This window comes from Mobula birostris, chromosome 6 (genome assembly GCF_030028105.1).
Source record: "Mobula birostris isolate sMobBir1 chromosome 6, sMobBir1.hap1, whole genome shotgun sequence".
NCBI classification, from domain to species: Eukaryota; Metazoa; Chordata; class Chondrichthyes; order Myliobatiformes; family Myliobatidae; genus Mobula; species Mobula birostris.
The window spans coordinates 41,722,586-41,743,731 of record NC_092375.1 but is presented as its reverse complement, the minus strand read 5'-3'; the positions used below and the strand labels follow the sequence as shown (position 1 = coordinate 41,743,731).

The following is a 21,146-nucleotide window of genomic DNA, read 5'->3' as shown; positions in this document are numbered from 1 at the left end:
AGCACATGGCACAGGTAGCAATCCCAAAATTACTACCCTGGAGGTCCTGCTTCTCAACTTTCTTCCCAACTCCCGGAAATATCTCTTCAGGACCTCCTTCCTTCTCCTATCTATGTCATTGGTACCAATATGTACCAAGGCAACTGGCTCCCTGCCCTCTCCCTTTAGAATATTCTGGACCCGATCGAAGACATCCCGTACCCTGGCACCTGGGAGGCAACACACCATGCAGGTATCTCTATCAGGCTCACAGAATCTCCTGTCTACTCCCCTGACTCTGGAATCCCATATGACTACTGCATTCCTCTTCTCCCTCCTTCCCTCCTGCACAACAGCACCAGGCTCAGTGCCAGAAACCCAGTCACCGTGGGTGTCCCCTGTCAGAGTTGGTGCTTCGCTCTTGCCTCTTCCCGTTACTGCCGAAGCCCGTTGAAGCCAAAGCCCTACACTGTGCTGCCACTCACTCTGCTGCCCACTCCGACCACTGCCCGCTGTATAGGGTGGTCTCCTTTTTAAACTCTCCACGCTGCCCTGTCTACATCACACATCTGCGCAGTCTCGTCCTTCTTGCACTCAAAAAAGTTTTTTAAAAAACTGCCTTCCTTCAGAATTCAGTTCCCACACTGCTCTGCTTGTCCTGATCCAAAAGACAGCCGTTGGATGTAACCTTCCTTTTTAAACTTTCTGCGATGCCCTGTTGTGGATGTAGTCTTATCTGCATGGATTGCTGTAACATGTTTTATAATGTCCAACATGATAGGCTCATCCAGAAGACTGAGTTCCATGGGATCCATGGTGACTTGGCAATTTGGATTTAGAATTGGCTTGCCCATAGAAGACAGAAGGGAGTAGTTAATGAGATATCTTCTGGCTGTAGATCTGTGACTAATGGTATTCCGCAAGGGTCCATATTGAGACCTCTGCTATTTATGATATATAAATGACTTGGATATAACCATGAATGGGTGGGTGGTTAGTAAGTTTGCAGACAATACAAAGATTTGTGGTGTTGTTGATAGTTTAGTAGGTTGTGGACGGATACTCCTGGATATGGTTGATAGTGTAGAAGATTGTGGACGGATACTCCTGGATATGGTTGATAGTGTAGAAGATTGTGGACAGATACTCCTGGATATGGTTGATAGTGTAGAAGGTTGTGGATGGATACTCCTGGATATGGTTGATGGTGTAGAAGATTGTGGACGGACACTGCTGGATATGGATGAGTTGCAGATATAGATAGAAAAATGGTGGACGGAGTTTAATATAGCTCAGTGTGAAATGTTGTAATTTGGGATCAAATGTATAGGGACAGTGCACTGCTAATGGCAGGATACTTCACAGCGTTGGTATTCAGTGTAATCTTGTGATCCAAGTTCATAGCTCCCTGAAAGTAGCTGCACAAATGGATAAGGTAGTAAAGAGGTCGTATGGTTTGATAGTCTTCATTAGTGAAGGCATTGAATTCAATAGTCATAAAGTTATGTTACAACTTTAAAAATGACTGCTTAGGCTATTATCTGGAGTATTGCATTAATTTATGGGAAGGATGCAGAAGCTTGAGAAGAAATTTACCAGGATGCTGGTAAATGCCGAAGACAAACACTATGAGGAGAGGAGGGCGAGTTTATAAATCTGGCGTGAGCAAAGATGTTGAGAATGGAGAGGGTGGAGCGCTGCGGTAGGGGTGTGGGACAAGTGGCAGAGAAGGAATGCAAGGGGCACGTGCTGGTGTGGGTGCAGACACACCCAGCCCTGAAACACCAGGCAAGGTTTATTGATCATAACAGTGTATCTCTCTATTGCTTCCCATTCCCTTCCCTCCCTTCCGTTTTTCCCAACATTGATTCCCCTCTCCCAGTCCCCTTCCCACGTTCAATCCACAATAGAGACCCATATCAGAATCAGCTTTATCAACACACACATATGTCATGTTTCTTTTTGTGGCAGCAGTACAGTGCAATATATAAAATTACTGCAATGTTGGGCAATGTTCCCTTTGTATATTTTTATTCCAGATGTAGTAGTAATAAAGATGTAACTTTTAAAACTAGTATACAACTTCTTCCTAATTGTTTAAAACTAGTGTCTCCTGCTCTACATACAGTATGGAGATTCTGCATTAAGGTTTCTTCCATAAACCTTTTCCCCTATGCTTTTTTGATTGGTTTGATCAAGCTTTTAACTATCCCAAAACAGGTGACCATGCATTTCTATAGCTCATGCTTCTCTGAAATGGCTTAAAATATTTTCTACATTAAAAGCATTACATATATGAAATCTGTTGCTTTACTTATTTTTTTCCATTGAGTAGTAAACAGTGGGTTCAGGTATGAAATCTTAAATTTATTAACGTTTCTGAGTAAGCATTAAAATATATCCTAAAAGAGCTTGCCAGCTTCATTGTCCATTCTTTTGTAACTGAAAAGCAAATGGAGGTTTAGGCACAAATCAAATCAATAGATACTGAATACACCAAAGAGATAGGAAAAAGAAAACATGAAAGAAAACAGATCTCACTGCAAGTCACTATAACTGTTCGCAACTTATAGAATATCACATCTTGGAGGGTTTCTGATAAGAACTAATCACATTCTCTCAGCATAGATTTCTTCCTCACCAAACATTAAAAGGAAGGTACAACATTGGAATTTTAATGTTTTATGTTATTTATTACCAAGATAACAAGGGATTTAAACACCCAGATTCGTTTGCTAAACTGTGATCAACTCAGCAGCACAGAATTAGCATTGGTTTTAAACTGGTTATGTTGCTTCTAGTATTTCTTTAGCAGTAATGTGATTAACTGAAGTCATTAAGACCTAGTTAAGCTGAAGGGCATCACCTGTTGAACACTTTGATCTTGCAATTTTTCTTAATTGGATACTCCACAGTACCAGCATATTTCATAATGATACAAAGAGTAACTGTGAATGTCAGACTCACAAAGTATATAACCATAAACCACAAATTATGGTAGTTTTGTCCTGATGAAGGGTTTCAACCCAAAACGTCGACTGTTTATTCTTTTCCATAGATAGTGCCTGGCCTACTGAGTTCCTTCAGCATTTTGTGCAATTTGTCTGGTTGATCAGCACAAACTTTCAGTATCATCTATCATTTTTGTTTAGATTTCGAGTGAAGCAGCCACCACCTAGCACGGGGCTCAGAGTGCATTTTAAACCGGGACCTGTAAGTAGCCTCTCCATTTAATTTAAGTGGAATATTTCTGTCTATCATTAGATTACTTTCAGAAGGAGTCATTAAATACAGGAATATTATAATATATATACCCTCCAGCACAAAGAAATTTAAATATTCAAAATATTACATTTCGGTGAAATGGAATCACTCTCAGCTATAGAGGCATGAAACTGTGGTTCTGACAAGACTACAACTAAGCGATCTGATGCACTATTTTTCCAACCTAAGACTTCTTATGGAAGTATTTGAGACGTAAGGTGCTATAGTGGTACCACTTAGTACTGCTACCTTGCAGTTCCAGTGTCCTTAGTTTGATCTTGACCATAAGTGCTATCATCATGGAGTTTGCACTCCATGACTATGTGGACTTCGCCCCAGATGCTCTGGTTTCCCCCCACATTGCAAAGATATATTGATAAGTAACTAGCTACTGGAAAATAATATCAGGTGTTGACTCAAAGGGAGCTGGTATGCAAAGGAGAGGGAATAAGTTTCAGGATTGCATATAAATAAGTTTTGCTTTTCAGTTACAAAAAAAATGGGAAATGATGAAGGAATCATTAAACTATAACTGGTTAGTTCACAAGGTGGTTACAGAAAAAATAAAAGTATCCAGAAACAAGAAATACAAAATTGACTCCGCTCATCCAATCCTACCTACAGCAGTAAAATCTAATGCCTGCTCTCTTCCCCAGTAGTTTTAATGTATTTAAAATAATACACAAAGAGAATTTGGAAATGGAAACATTAATGAAGAACCACCAGCACTCGTACATCAAAGAAAAATGATACTTAATACGTGTAATGATTTCTTGAAGAGATATATGGAAATGCTAACTGGTGGTATAAGGAGGTTCTCCTTAAGACATTTAAAAAGGCAAGAGGACTGTAGAAGGATTCAATCACATGGTAGAGTGGCAATTATGACAATGAATGGAGAATTAATTGACAAAATGGGAATGTTGATGTTGTTCAGATGAGAGAAAGGATAAAATATGCCTAATGTTGATTTCTGTATTTGTAGGTATAAATAATACAGAAAATGTGCAGACAATACAGTCTCAAAATCTGTTGACAACAGCCATAAGGATGTTTGTCAGAGCTGCCAGGTGGAAAACATAATTTAAAGTTGGGATATGCACTGATGAATAAACGTTAGGAGAGATGGCCATGAAGGTTGTTGATGAATAGCCCAGCAATTCAATTGTAAAGTCTTCTGTCAACATAAGTGCAGATTAGTAAAGACTAGAAAATAGTTAATGGTTTTTACTTGATGACAGCATGCAGTACAATAGAAATTAGACACTTACCTGAAACATTGATTAGGCCACAATTAAAATACCATGTAGAATTTTTGGTGTTCCTTTAATGAGTGAATGTGAACACCAGAATATTCAATATATATTTATCAGTTTGATGCCCAACATATGAGGCAGTAATTATGAGAAGAGACTTACAAGAGCATCTTAGGCAAAGGGAATGTGAGAAGTAGCATTTCCTGCAGTGAGAAGTTATTACTGCGAGCAGTCATCAATTTTAAATAATAAGGTAAGGGATATGTCAAAAAAAAATACAGTACATTGGGTATGGGACCAACCGTGAGCCTTAATCACTTTTAAATATAAAAAGTAATTTATATTAATCTGCAAAATTGCAACTTGCTTGTGTTTAAACACATTTACAACGTATCTCATTCTGTAATTACCTAGCTTGTTTTTAACCAAGTCTGTTTTTGCAATTGTAAATAAATGCTCCATAGCATTAATACTAACTAAACTCCGTCTTTTCTGCAGGTAGCAGCAGGTTTGAAAACTGATTTGGAAATTGAGCTTTATGCCTTGGCAATTGGTTTGGAGCGTCCTGAAGGAGCAGGATATCTTTGTCATTACCTAGAGATCCAGACTGAAGCAGATGAATTGTTCCTTCCCATAACTGCAAATATCTTTTCAATATTCGCTGTTATTACTTATTAGTTGGAGTTAATTCTGAGTACAAAGGAATATAGGGTAAGATCAATCCTGATGCATCTTTCAAATCTTACAACCACAAGTCATCTATGAGCTGAGCAGGGGACACTAATTTTGTTCCACCAGCTAGAAAAGCCTGCAGCAGGATTGTTCGTTTAGGTTTAAGTGGCAAAGTTTCCCTGAAGCTATTATGTGCAGTCTTGTGACCTGGTGCAATGAAGGGCTAGCTGTGGGAATGGAACATTATCAAAAAATCACCATGTTGAATTAACCACAATATTTCTGCTCAAATAATTGCCATTAATTCCCTAGAACACATTTACCCTTGTGGCAAATGGACTTCATGGAAATTTGGTTAACAGCGGAAATATTATTTCAATGGATCTAAAATGTTCTTTAGTATTTATATAGATTATGATGGAAATAATGTTAAAAATACCAAGAAAAAGTAAGTGAAAGAAAAATGATAAAATAATAAACCCTATTGTCAAGTGTCGAATTATCTTTCCTATTTATCACAGCTCAGATTGAACCCATCATGTCCATGCTGGCTTCTGACAGAGCAGTTACTTTCCCCCACTTATTTATATGTAACCCTGAAACTTATTCCCTCTCCTTTACCTACCAGCCCTCCCCCCTTTGATTCTATTGCTATTTCATGATACCTCAGGTTACTTTCTAATAGCCAGGTGCCTTTGCCATGTGGGGGGGGGACCCCACACAATTATAGGGTAAACTCCATGGTGATGGCACCCAAGGTCACTGGAACTGCAAGGTAGCACGATAACTGGTGGCAATTTACCACTCTGCTTTTCCTGCATCAGATTGCTTAGATCTTTATAGTCTTGTCAAAACCACATTGTTTCATGCCCCTGTACTTAGGGTGATCACATTTCACCCAGATGCAATATTTTGCATACCTAACCTGTGTTGTGCTAAAGGGTATATATAATAAAATACTTGCTACTTGTAGTAAACAGGTGACAAACTGCTTTGCATGTGTTTTGAATACAGTGATTAAAACATCTTGCTAGCTTTCTAACTGTCAGCCATAACCTTCGGCCCAAAACATTGACTGTACACTTTTTCATAGATGCTGCCTGGCCTGCTGAGTTACCCCAGCATTTTGTTGCTTGGATTTCCAGCATCTGCATACTTGCTTTTGTTTGTGGAAGTATCTAAAGTCCTTCAGTAAAGCAATATAAATTATAAGAAAAAATAATTAGTATAAAGTGCTGACCAAATACTGAATGACATGGAAATATTAAGTCCTTAACAAAGCCCACCAGTTTTAACAGAAAATGTTTACAAGGAAAGACCAGAGGAATTTCCAAAGGGTGGAAAGACTGCAGGTGTGCGACTGATCTGTACTGAGCCCACCTTTCACATGGACATCGTGCGTCCTCGCAGACTTCTGTCAACAGGTATAGGTTAGATACAAAATGGGAAAACATTTATTGCTCAGTTAATTGTATGTAAATAGAGCTACTCAAGAGGAAAAACCAAATCCGTTAAGCACAAGCTTTAACCAATACACCATTAGCTGTGCATAATCTTACTCTTGTAAAATTGCATGGTTCACAGATCCATCTACCTATTGACAGTGATACAGAATTTATGATGCTCATGATACATTTCTGTAAAAGAGATGAACAGCCTAGGAATAGTGAGACCTTCCTGAACAGAAAATAGGAATTTCATATTGTGTAGGCCCATCCGGTTCTAGTTGGACATCTAGGTGTGCATGGAAAACTAGATTCAAATTGGCAGACTTATAGACAGAAACCAGCTGGAGACATTAAAAATGGGAAAACATGTGATGATCAAAAAAGGAACTGGGAAATGAATCCATAAACTAATGTGTCATGAAAAAAGTGCATTTAAAAAATAGACCTCATGAAGAATGGGTTTGGGTTATCCAATCTGCATCTCCTATTGGAAGAACTTAAGTTATTCCTTACCTGCCAGCTACATATAAAATTATCAATGGGCTGAGCACCTGAATCCTGGTGTTTTTAATATCAATTTCCACAGATTTTACATACAGCACAGGAGGGAAATCAATGGGTATGTGATAGGAGTAAGAATAACCTCAAAATAATAGAACTGGTGATGATAACCTAGTAGAGGCTTCCTGCATCTTACTCCCTATTTAAAGACATTCTTAGTCTCAGCTAAGTCTTGATTGCACTATTTCTATCTTGTATTTGGATCCCATGGGCAACTTATGATTTATTTACCACTTTGAATTTAAGACTCCAAGTGGCTCTTCCCAGGAGTTCTGGCAAGACTTCCCAGTAAAGGGTCAGATAAACAAAAATCTAAGTCCGAATCTGGAAAAATAATTGCAATAATTTAAAGAGCAAGGAAGATGAAAACAATTAATTCTACTGTAGTATAAATATCTATCACTCCATTTTGTGTAAGTTAACATCGTATCCTGTTTTATCGCAGTAAGATTCAGTGGTTTCTCTCCTCCTGGTAGAATAGATAAGGAGTATAATAGCGGAACATCAGCATGCTATCACTTATTGGGTTTGGCTGTATGTTTCGGGTGTCTGTCAACTGTGAGATCAGGAAATCAGGAAAAGAGTTGTGAGAAGATTTATTCTTTAACAATTTAAGATGCTACCTTTTTTATCATAGCAGTGATTTTCTTTTGTTTGTTTCAGATCCAGTTGATAACTGCATTCTATGTGAAACTTGAAGATTCTAACCTATTGTGAGACAGACAATTTTCATAGTGAGCCAGCTTTCCATTTTTATTAATCCACCCCACCATTTTATTACTTGTGATTAAAAAACAATTACTGCTGTGATAATAAAAAAATTAAAATTACCCCAAATTTTGCAAGAACATTTTAAGGGAAATTATTTTGTTGTCTAAAGTTTGTTTTAATCAATAATAAAATTAATAAAATTTGCTGAAACATCAACTTTATTTTTCCAAGAGCTGAAATAATTAGCTTTGTTTCCAAGGTATTTTAAAAGTATGATGCTACCAACTGAAAAAATACTCATGATCAACTTATTTGGGAAACAAAATAAAATCTTCTTACCATAACCTGTTCAAACCCATTTCATTTTACTCTATCTTACAGCAAAATTGATTTTATCTTTCTGCAGACGTAATATGTGTCCTGAGCTCAAATTTAACAAAATTAAGGAAGTTGTGTCTTCTTCATCAAATCCTCCATGTTCCCTTAACTTGTCTTGCATATTGTTCATACAGATCAATTCATTACCACAGTGCACTGAGGCAGTACAAGGTAAAACAAAAAACGTAGTACAGAATAAAGTATTACAGTTACAGAGAAAGTTCAGTGCAGGTAGTCAGTGCAAGGCAATAATGACAAAAAGTGAGATTGAGAGTCCATCTCATCACACTAGTGAATATTTTAATAGTTTATAACAGTGGAATGGAAGCTGTCCTTGAGCCTGGTGATACATACTTTCAGGCTTTTGTATCCCCTGCCCAATGAGAGGTAGAAGAAGCATGAATGTTGGGATGGGTGGGGTCTTTGATTTGTGTGTAAATTCTAAAATTTGATTTTCTTTCTCTTTCTCTTTCTCTCTTCTGCCACTCCTTCCTATTGCCTGGTCACACCAATTTTCAGATCTCTGCTCCCTCCCATCCCAACACCAATCTTTCATTTGTTCTTTTACTATTTTGGCTGGTAATAAAGTGGTCTGTACAGAGTTACACTTGTGTAGTTTGGTAGATAGTATCAACAATTCCTGAGCAAATAATTTTGGTGCGTCTTATACATAGCATGTGCTGCTATCAATTTGCCAGTGATGGGCGAATAGGATGTTCAGAATTTTGCTTGAAGTCCAAACAAGAAGCCTAGTTTGCTCTGAAAAATGTTGAGCTCCTTGAATGTCATTATATCTGATATAAGAATAGTTCTGCTGCTACATTATTATCCAGGAGGTCCTTTAAGAGACTCCTGGATGGCTACATGGAGCTTAGAAGAATAGAGGGCTATGGGTAAAACCTAAGTAGTTCTAAAGTAGGGACATTTTCGGCACAGCTTTGTGGGCCGAAGGGTCTGTATTGTGCTGTATGGTGTCTATGTTTCTATGTGGGAAGAATTGTATCATAAAATGATATCTCAGCCTCTCCTACTTATTTTAAAGGGAAGTTCAACAACCAACAGTTTGTACAGGACAGAATTTGTTAGGTGTACCAGGAAGAATCCCTGTCTCAATATGTAGACAGACCAATTAGCTGACAGCCCATGTTGTATTTGGTTCTAGGCAATGAACCAGGTCAGATGTCAAATCTCTCAGCGGGAGAACATATTGGAGACAGTGACCACAACTCCTTGACCTTTTCTATAGCCTTAAAGAGGGGTAGGAACAGATGGTATGGAAAAGTATTTATTTGAGGGAAGGCAAATTATAAATGTATTAAGCAGGAACTGGGGAGCATAATTTGGGAACAGATGGTCTCAGGACAATGCACAATGGAAATGTGGACTTTGTTTAGGAGCACTTACTGGGGTTCTGGATAAGGTTGTCTGATTGAGGCATGAATGGATGGTAGGGTGAAAGTACCATGGTTCACAAGAGATGTGGAACATCTAGTCAAGAGGAAGAAAGAAGCATACTTAAGATTTAGGAAGTAAGGATCAGACAGGATTCTAGAGAATTACAAGGTAGCCAGGAAGGAGCTGAAGAATGGACTTAGGAGAGCTAAAAGGGGGCTTGAGGAAGCCTTGGCAAGTAGGATTAAGGAAAAACCCAAGGCATCCTATATGTAAGTGAAAAATAGGATGGCCAGAGTGAGGGTAGGATCAATCAGGGATAGAAAAGAAAATATGTGCCCAGAGTCAGAGGAGGTAGGGAGGTCCTTAATTAATACTTTGCTTCAGTGTTTTCCATTTAGAGGGAACTTGATGATTGTGAGAACAGTGTAAAATGGACTGATGTGCTTGAACATGTTGATCTTAAGAAAGAGGATGCGCTAGAACTTTTGAAAAACATTAGGATAGATAAGTCCCAGTGCAAGATAGGATATACCCCACGTTACTACAGGAAGTGAGGGAAGAGATGCTGTGCCCATGGAGATGATCTTTGCATCCTCAGGCCATGAGAGTAGTACCAGATGATTGGAGGGTAGAAAATGTTATTCCTTTCTTCAGGAAAGGGAGTAGGGATAACCTTGGGAATTGGATCTCATTAATGGAGAAGAATCCTAGAGACAGGATTTGGGAGTATTTGGAGATGCACAGTCTGATTAGGGTTAGTTGGCATGACTTTGTGAGGGGTATGTCATGCCTCATGAGCCTGATTGAATTCTTTGAGGATGTGACAAAGTACACTGATGAAGGTGGAGCAGTGGATGTGGTGTGTATGGATTTTAGTAGGCAATTGATAAGGTTCCCCATAGTGAGCTCATTCAGAAAGTCAGGAGGCATGAGGTCCGGGGGAACTTGTCAGTATGGATACAGAATTGGCTTGCCCATAAAAGACAGAAGGTGGTTGTAGACAGAGAGTCTTCTGCCTGGCGATCGGTACACTGTGGTGTTCTGTAGGGATCTATTCTGGAAACCACTGCTCTTTGTGAGTTTTATAGATGAATAAGTAAGTGAAAGGGTGGGTTAGTAAGTTTACAGACCATAAGAAATTTGATGGAATTGCAGATAGTGTGGGGGCAGCATCCTGATAAATCTCCTCCGTACCCTCTTTAAAGCTTCCATATCCTTACTATAATGAGATGCCCAGAAATGACCTCAATAGTCCTAGTATAATTTAACCAGAGTTTTATAGAGCTCCAAATTACTTCACGACTCTTAAACTTACTCCCCTAACTAATAAAGGCCGACACACCATACGCCTTCTTTACCATCCTAGCAACTTCTGCTGCAATGGTCAGGGATGTGGATCTCATGATCTCTCTGTTCTGCCACACTTCAAAGAATCCTGCCATTGACCTTGTACTCCACCCTCAAGTTCGATCTTCCAAAGTGTATCATCTCACACTTCACTGAATTGAACACCATCTGCCACTTCTCAGCCCAGTTCTGCATCTTATCAATATCCCACTGTAATAGACAACAACAATCGGGTAACATTGTTTTTGGGCAAATCCACATCTGATTTACGAAAATCAGGGAGGAGGAGAAGATGGCGGTGCGATGCAGCGCGCATGGCCTCTCCGGTGATGAATATCTGTAATCTGTCAAGTAGGAAGCCGTGCACAATTCTGATTTGATGGAGACAGACGCGAGAACACGGAGGAACATCTGGTGAAACTTCTGAAATGCCTGCTTCGCTGCCACTGCCACTGTGTGATCCAAAATCTCCGGAGGGGAAGGTCCCGAATCCTTGACTTTGCCTGTTGCTTGGCGGCCGGGTCCAGGCTCAAAGCGCTCGGCAGAGATGGTGCTCGGTGCTTGGTGTTGGAGGGCTGGTCAGAGGCTCGAAGTTTTCGGACGGACTGTGATCCGGTGCTTCCAGGATGCTGCAACGGCAAGTTTGCGGCGCTGGAAGCTCATGGCAGGGAGAGTTTTCTTCCTTCTACCATCTGCGTGAGATGATGGGGCTATCAGGACTTTGAGACATTTTTTTTTTACCGTGCCCATGGTCTGCTCTTATCAAATTGCGGTATTGCTTTGCACTGTTGTAACTATATGTTATAATTATGTGGTTTTTGTCAGTTTTAGTCTTGGTCTGTCTTGTGCTTCTGTGATATCATACCGGAGGAACATTGTATCATTTTTTAATGCATGCATTTCTAAATGACAATAAACGAGGACTGAGTGTCCTCATAATCTAATCTAAAAAAGTAAAGAATCAATGAGCAATGCAGCATGGATAGAGGCCCTTCAGCTCATGCCTAGCTAATTTCCTGTCTTTGGCCCATATTCCTCGAAGCCTCACACCTCCATCTACCTATCCGTGTGCTTCTTAAATGATATTATAGTACCTGTGTCAAGCACTTCTGGCAACGCGTTCTATATGCCCACCATTCTCTGCACGAGAGTGCTTACAGATCAGCTGCGCAGATTGCAAGACAAGTTTGTTCCAGTAAGATGTAAGGACAAGAATGGTAAGAGAGATGCTAAGTTGGTTAGTTGATGAGAGAGATATTTAGTCAAGAAGAAGGAAGTGTATGTCAGACTTAGGAAGCTGGAACTAAACAGGGTGTATGATGATTATCAAGGAGCAAAAGGGGAATTCAAGAAGGTACATAGGAGAACTAGAAGGGGTCATGTAAAATCCTTGTCAAGTAGGTTCAAAGTGAATCCTAAGTATTTACACATGCATCAAGAGCAACAGGATAACTATGGATAGAATAAGAATACTCAAGGAAAAAAGAGGGAACTTGGGCCTCGAGGCAGGGGATGTGGGTGAGGCTGTAAATGCGTAATTGTCCTGTGGGGGGTGTGGTTCTTTCTGATTGTTGAAAATCACTATGCTGTGATTGGTTAGTTTGGAAACTGCAGCTGCTTTTCCTATTGGTTTACCAGCTGAGTGTGTCCAGTTTCAAATATCCTGGGTCCATGAAGAGCAGGAGCTTTTTTCTCTCTTCCTTTGTTTAAGGCAAGCGGCGCACATAACATTTTTAACTAAGTATGAAATTTGCAGTTTCTGTAACTTGAGGAACAAGAATGTTTGGTTGAACTTTTCACTGTTTGTAAATAAATGTTTCATATTCTTATTTGTGGTCAGTGTTTTCTGCCTCACTTGCCAGACCGGCAACCTGATTCAACGTTTCATTTTGGTGCTGCAAGCAGGTTGTGGCTTTTTGAGCAGAAATCCATTTCCTTAAAAGGTTATTTAAAAGAGTGGACCCTCCATATGAAAGGAAGAGTCCCAGGGTGGACAGATAATAGTGAGGGCTTTGGAAGTCTCATTAACCTGCTGATAGGTTACAGGATGCTGGTCCAGTTGGTCAGACCAATTAGATTTCACTGGGGTGAAATGGAGCACCACATTGTTTCCATTGGGTTCTCCTTGGAGAAGGAATACCGGTGAGATATTTTCTGGCCATTTGCTGTGATTGTAACACATCAGTATAAAATGATAGTGAGTCTTAAGAATGAATTGAAAAATCTCAGTCAGCGCAGTATTATTCTGTGAGAATCACTATTGATGGCTCAGAGGTAGGGCTGCAAAGTTGGAGCTAAGAATATAGAGAAAGCTTGTCAGCTAATGAAGCTGCAGCACTTAGATGCTGTGTGCTGAGCTGGTTGGCAGCATGACTCTGTTAAGATTCAAGCCATGACAAGTTGATGATCCTGCTGTGGGGCTGGAGGATGAAAATGACCCCTTGGTTTAATCCTCAAAATAATTGCCCTCTCCCTGCGTATCCGAAACAGTGCAGACCAGGGTAGTGATCATGCATTCGCACACCCATCTTTGGGGGCATTGGCCCACGGCTTCTTCCTCTCAGGAGGGGGTGGAGATCAGGAATGTGTGGGGAATGGTGTAATGAACACCTCAGAGACAACAGAGCTCAGAGAATTTTCCATCAGGAATTAGCGAGTTTAAGGGATAGGTACCAGCAAAAGGCTGGGGAGTGTTTGGCAGAGTGGTTATTGAGGACATGTATGAGGGTGGTACCGGAGTGAGCCTGTCTAATAGAGGGGTGCTTTAGGAAGCCTATCATCGCAACATGTGATCAATAAAGCCCTGAGAATTGCTTCTCCTGAGCATGGTCCATCATTATGGGATCGGGTAACGGCAGCAGTTAAACTTGGGTATCCTACTCTTGCTGAATGGGATTTAAACCCCCAAGAGGAATGGAGCTCGATAGATTGGGGGGGGGGGGTGCTAAAATTCTATGCTAGTGGGCTCTTATCACAGAATTATACCACTATAGTGGTATCCCGCCAGAGAATGTTGAATTAACTTCCAGAATGATAGGGGATGTGGCTATAGCACAGCTTTTCCAAAAAAAGGGGTAGAGCTGTTGTAAATAGCACCAGCTGTTGTTCAAGTACAGTGATTCAATTATTACAAGGTTTAGAGTATGTACAAGAGGGTCCATGTATCTAGGTATGGAAGTTGGATAAGTACATGGGGAGTGGGGGATCCTGCATGTACCATAAGGAAATGTTTTAGTGTTGCTTAGTACTGGGGACACAGAGGAGCAGATAAATGGGGTTCCCAACCACACCCTCTATGCAATGTGGAGGATGTGGAGATCAGGTGAAACAAAGGGGGAAGGGTCATTCCTCAAGCCCTCTGCAGATAAGGGTTCCTTTTATCCCTGTCAGGTTCCTCGTATTTCATTTAGGATTCCCTATATCTCATGCCTGGAGGCATTAAAAATAGCTGTGCCTGACCTTCACCAGCAGTGGGGATGGGGGGGGGGGTGGAGTTGTTGGTTAGCACATACAGGCCCTGTTGTAGGGAGGTGTTTATTTGACCTGCATCTCTCTTCTTTGTAAATAGAGGGTGAATGATTTGAATGCGGAGGTATTGTGAGGTGTGGCCACGTGTGTCAGTTTGCTTTTGTGTATCTATGTGAATGTGTTGGGCTCCACCAAAGTTTTGAAGATGAGGAGCACAGCCTGGGCTTTCTGTTTTGTGCTCTAATCTACTACTTTATTTCTTGTGTTTTAGTCTGTAACTTTGTTTCTTGTTAATCTGTTATGGGTTCATTGTGTCTTAATCTGTTACTTTGCTACATGTTTACCCATGCAATTAGTTTTAGAGATATATCATTTCATACTGACCATATGGAATTTGAGTTGATGGGCTGGAAATTTGGGAAACTTAATTCTGGATATGAGATGCCCACATTTCAGTGGGAGCAATTCCAGTAGTTCTGTTGCATTTCTATTTTCTAAGTGACTAGTCGGAAGCAAGTGCATTTGTATCTCCCTGCATTGCAGATTAGCAAAGTGGTAGGAGATCCAGAGCTACATTCTTAGGGATGATGTTTGAATTTTCATACTGGATCAATGAATCAGATTGCTGAATTTGTGTGAGACTCCTGACCACACTGCAGAAGGGATGCCACTGATACTGATCCCTTTGTCAAGAAATGATTGTTGGGGGAAATTATCTGGCTTTTCAGGTTTCAGCATCGTGTTTTAGGGAAGCGGGTCAGAGTAGTCTATTCCAGCCATTCTTAACCCAGAATATGGTAACAGCCTTAATAGCTCTGGTGTAGTAAGTGCTTTAAGGTCTGGTATTGCCCTACATACCATTTATTTAAGTGGAATGTCCAGACTCTTAAAGTGATTTCCCCACCTGACAGAGTGTTGGTGTAGGTGGTATGTTGAGTACAGGTACTAGGTGCAGGTGGATGGTAAGTGTGAGCAGGAACAGTATCCTGGGATAGCTGTGTCTATGCCAAATGGTGTTGAGAAGGTGGACACTGTTGGATGATAAATGGCACAAAGTGGATGTGCAGTTCCTCGACCTACCCGTGGCTCCCACAGGATGGTATGGTTGATATGTGGTGCTACCCATTCCCCTGAATGAGCACCTTGGTAAGAGGGCTATTACAAAGGAAGGAAGATTTTAAATGATAGCCTTTTTCAGCGTGGAATGGCCAGATTGTCCTGGGAACTGATTTTGATGATCTTAGATCACCAGCTCACAAAGGAAGGTGGCACCTGTACTGTTATTGGTCAAGAATGCAGCACCTGTATTCCTTGGGTTGGAGAACATCACTCACCTGGTTGATCACATCTGAGAGTCAGTGCATAAGATTAAATGAGGGACCAGATCATTAGCTATTACACTCTGGGGTGGGGCTGGTGACCTCTTGGGGCACAAGGAGGCTGGTGGACTACTGTTGAATACTGGGAGAGAACTATTGGGTTTAGAGTTCTGGGTATTGTATTTGTATTTTACATGTAGTTTAGCTGAGAATTCACAAGAGTTGTATTAATCTGAGGGTTAGATCATTATATTTGTAACTTTTGAGGGATGGCATGTCCTGTAGAGGGGGTGGCTTATTCTGATTGTTGAAAGTCACTTTATCATGATTAGTTAATTTAGAAACTGCAGCTACTTTTCCCATTGGTTAGCCACCTGGTGTCCAGTTTCAAATATCCTGGGTATATAGACAGCACATGTAAGGGGGGGTTCTTTCTCTCTTCCTTTGTTTAAGGCAAATGGTGCACATAACTATTGGGAACGTATGCTCTGCATGCACTTTTAACTAAGTATGTCTGTTGAATGTATGTTTCAACATTCAACTTTGTGGTTTCTGTAACTTGGGGAACATGAATGTTTGGTTGAACTTTTACTGTTTGTAAATAAATGGTTAATATCCTTATTCACAGCCAGTGTACTCTGTCTCACTCGCCAGACCCTTGAACCTGTTACAGTACTTCATATTGGTATTTATTGATAATGAGATCAAAGTGCAACATGTTAAAATGCTAAGGCATTTCAAGATTAGGAAGGGATAATGAGTGCTAGGTCTCTTGAAAAACATTAAGGTGGATAAGTGCCCAGGGCCCTAATGATATATAACCCAGGATGTTGACAGGTATGAGAACTTTGACCAGCATCTTTATTTCTTCACTTGTAAAAGGACTGATGGGCAGCTAATGATTTTCCTTTGTTCAAGAAGGGAAACAGAGATAATCCTGGAAATTATAGATTAGTGAATCTCATGTCAGTAGTTGGGAAACTAATGGAGAAGATTCTTAGGGACAGGATTGATCAGCATTTGGAGAAGCACAGTCTAATTAGAGACAATCAGCATGGTGTATGCAGGGCAGGCAGGTTATGAGTTTTTTGAGGAGGTGGTAAAAGTGATTAATGATGGTAGAGCAGTGGATGTTGTATACATGTATTTTAGTGAGGCGTTCAACAATGTCAAACATAGTAGGGTCATCCAGAAAATTAAGATTCATGGTGACTTGGATGAGTTGCTTGCCAAAAAGTGAGGGTAGTTGTGAGTAGACTTTATTCAGACAGAAGTCTGTGACTAGTGGTGTTTCACAGGGATCTGTCCAGGGATCTCTGTTATTTGTTATACATATATATAATTGATCTGGATGAAAATAAGGTAGGATGGGTGAGTACATTTGTAGACAACATAAATATTGGTGATGTTCTGGATTGCATGGAAGGTTGCCAAACAATACAGAGAGATATAAATCAGTTGCAGAAGTAGGTGCAAACGTGACAGTTGGAGTTTAATCTGGACAAGAGTGAGATGCTGCATTTGGATGATCCAACATAAAGGGAGGATGTACAGTTAACAGCAAGATCCTTCACAGTGTTGATGAACAAAGGGATCTTAGGGTCCAGGTACATGCTTTTCTAAAAGTAGCTGCTCTGGTTGATGCAATGGTAAAGAAGACATATGGCATAATTTTCTTCATTAGTTGAGGCACTGAGTTGCAAGATTAAGGAAGTTATATAATGTCTTTATAAAAGTCTGCTTATGCCACTTTTAGAGTATTGCATTCAATTGCACCTCATTACTGGCAGAATGTGAAGGTTTGGAAGAAGGTGCAGGGGTTTACCAGGATTCTGCCTGGTTTAGCGAATGTGTGCTATGAGGAGAGATTGCACAATCTGGGTCTGTGTTCTCTAGAACGGCAGAAGCTGAGGTGTGATTTGATAGAGGCATAGATGGAGCAGACAGACCATATCTTTTTTCCAGAATTTATGTGTCTAGTACCAAAAGGCCTCTCTTTATGGCAAAAAGAGGGAAGTACAAAGGAAATCTGAAAAGTTTTTTTCCTGAGTGGTGGGAGACTGGAATATATCTACCGGGGTAATGGTAGAAGCAGATACCTTGGGAGCATCTAAGAAATTCTTAGATAGGTACATCAGTATGCAGAAGAAAGGAATATGGTTAGCACCCATGGAAGATTGATTGATTAATTATGAGTCATTGAATTATTTCAGTGCAATGTCATGTGCCCAAAGTATTGTACTGTAGTGTTGTATGTTCATCTGTCAATGGATGTGGGTAAATGAGAGTGAACTCTGTTTTCAAACTTTCTTTTAAATGATGTTTGTGAACAGAATGAAAATATGAGACCAATTGAGAAGGCTTGCCAACCATTCAAAGGATTCTGTAATAACCAATAAACAATTAACCATAATGCTTTTAGTACATGAAAGGAAACCCAAAGAATCTGCATTAACATTACCCAAGGGTAGGATCAAACTCCAGCTGCTGAAGCAGAATAATGACCAACATTTTTGCAGAATTGGGTAGTCAAATTATCACCAATGTGCTGTTAATTCTATGAGTGTCGTTTTGAGATGAAAAATTATGAATTTCTTCAAATGCCTATAGACTTTATTTGAAAGCTAGTAATAGTGGAGGACAAAAGTAGCAAAACAGTAAGCGCTGCTGACTCGTAGCTTCAACTACCTGGATCAGACTCCACCCAAGTTCCAAAGACTGTAAGTTACCCCTCAGCATAGTCAAGTAGCTAGAAGTATGAAAGGAGAGTTAATGTATGTATGATAGGCAATGAGTTGTCAGGTTACAGGCAAATAAGAGAGGAGTTAGGGATTGATACGACCATCATATAATCAAAGCAACTGCTTTCCCTTTTGGATATACAAGGACTGCAGGTGCTGGAATCTGGAGCAAAATTCAGTAAACTGCAGGAACTCAGCATTTAGCACACATGCTGAGTTCCTCCAGCTTTTCATGCATTACTTTGCCTACATTCATCTATTTTATTTTGCCAACCAATAGAACATAGAACATAAAGTATTACAGCACAAGATCAGACCCTTCATCCCACAATATTCTGCCAAACTAATTAAATGCCCAACTAAACTAATGTCTTCTGCCTACATAATGCCCACATCCTTCCATTTTCTGTACATTCATGTGCTTATCTAAGAGACTTTTGAATACCCTTACTGTATTTGCCTTCATCACCACTCAGGCATCCACCACTCACAGTTTAAAAAAATGTGTGCCCCACGAATCTTTCAACTTATCCCATTTCACCTCAAATGCATGCCCTCTAGTACTAGGCATTTCAACCCTGGGTAACTCCCATCCATCTCTGCCTCTCATAATCTTATAAACCTCTATCAGATCTTCCCTCTGCCTTTGCTGTTCCAGTGAAAACAGCCCCATTTATCTAGCCTCTCCTTATAGCACAAGACCTCTAATCCAGGCATCATCATTGTAAACCTCTTCTACACCCCCCTCAAGCCTGAACAGCCGTCCTATAATGGGTGTTCATAATTTAATACAATACTTTAAAAATGGGCCTAGCTAGAGTTTGATAAAGCTGTAGCATAACTTCTTGATTCCTGAAATCATTTGCTGGACTAATAAATACAAGAATGCCATCTGCCTTGTATGCCACCCTATCGATGCTGTTAGGGGTCTTTCCATTAATCATAAGGTCTAGGAGCAGGACTGGGCCATTCAGCCTGCGGTGTCTGCTCTGCCAAGCCATCTTGGATGCTTTATTATCCCTCTCAACCCCATTCTCCTTTCTTCTCCCTGTAAGCTTTGACACTGATTATTCAAGAACCTATCAACCTCTGCTTTAAATATACCCATTGACTTGGACTGCATGGCTGTCTGTGACAGAGAATTCCACAGATTCACCAGTCTCTGGCTAAAGAAATTTTTCCTCATCTCTGTTCTAAATGGACATCTCTCAATTCTGAGGCTGTGCCCTCTGATCCTACACGGGCCCACTATAGGAAACACATCCTCCACATCCACTGTCTATACCCTTCAATATTCGATGGGTTTCAATAAGGTACCCCTCATTCTTCTAAACTCCAGTGAGTACAGGCCCAGAGCCGTCAAACGTTCCTCATATGTTAACCCTTTCATTCCTGGGATCATTCTCGTGAATCTCCTCTGCACCCTCTCCAATGCCAGTACATAATTTCTTACTAACTCTTCCTTCAGTTTGTCCTGACGAAGGGTCTCGGTTTGAAATGTCGACTGTACCTCTTCCTAGAGATGCTGCCTGGCCTGCTGCGTTCACCAGCAACTTTGATGTGTGTTACATAATTCCTTAGATAAGAGGCCCAAAACTGTTCACAATACTCGAAAGCCTCAGCGTTACATCCTTGCTTTTCTATTATAGTCCTCTCAAAATTAATACTAATATTGCATTTGCCTTCCTCAGTACCGACTCAACCTGCAAGTTAATCTTTAGGCAATCCTGCCTGAGGGCTCCCAAGTCCCTCTGCACCTCTGTTTGAATTTCTCCCCATTTGCAAAATAATCCATGCCTTTATTCCTATGGCTAAAGTTCTTGAGCATGCATTTCCCTATATTATATTCCATCTCTCACTTCTTTATCCATTCCCCTAATATGTCTGTCATTCTGCAGACATCTGCTTTCTCAACACTATCTGCCATTCCACCTGTCTTCATATCATCTGCAAACTTGCCCAGAAAGCCATCAGTTCCAGTATACAAATCATTGACATACAAAGTGAAAAGAAGCAGTCCCACTGCTGACCCCTGCAGAGCAACACTTGTCACCAGCAGCCAGCCAGAAAAGGTCCTCTTTATTCCCACTCTTTGTCTCCTGCCAGTCAGCAGTCTTCTATCTATTCTAGTACCTCTCCCACAGTACCTTATTACTTACTGCCCGTTGCACCACTGGAATTTAGGGCAGCAATGAAAGTCCTCCATCCCTGGCAGTGTTCAGAGCTTCCTTCATTGTGTCAGTAGCTTCTTCTTGGTTTTCACTACTGAGTCACTACACAGAGACTCAAGGATGCCGTCATACTCAGATGTAGAAGGATTTTCATTGCTGTTTCTGTAACAACTTTCTTTTACCAGTCAGAGTCGTTAGCCCTGAGCTGAACCACTGAACCTGGAGGACCAGTGGACCACTCTTAGTCTGGCCTCTACCCTTTGACCTGTTTGACATGGGTAACCCTACTGAGAGCTAAAGCATAAAGCAATGACTCCAGCCAACATAGCTGCCTAGATCATTGAGGCATGCAAGGTTCCAAAGCATGACAAGTTTGTGGTCCTCATAATACCATGGGTTCCTTATTTGTTAAGCAGCCTCATGTGTGGCGCCTTGT

The 21,146-nt window shown here is 40.5% G+C and overlaps 1 protein-coding gene across 9 annotated transcripts in view; it reads left to right on the top strand.

Annotated features, from left to right (window-relative positions):
- Positions 1–8,051, top strand: part of spag17 (sperm associated antigen 17) — a 287,464-nt gene extending 279,413 nt beyond the window's left edge. For 8 of the 9 annotated variants that reach the window (XM_072260331.1, XM_072260332.1, XM_072260334.1 and 5 more), the window contains 4 exons: positions 3,132–3,192; positions 4,998–5,142; positions 6,458–6,595; positions 7,844–8,051. In XM_072260331.1, the coding sequence (XP_072116432.1) occupies positions 3,132–3,192; positions 4,998–5,142; positions 6,458–6,595; positions 7,844–7,878 (379 nt within the window). In that variant the 3' untranslated portion in view covers positions 7,879–8,051. The remainder of the gene's footprint in view (positions 1–3,131; positions 3,193–4,997; positions 5,143–6,457; positions 6,596–7,843) is intronic. The other variant, XM_072260336.1, reaches the window with a different exon arrangement.
- Positions 8,052–21,146: the final 13,095 nt, after the last annotated feature.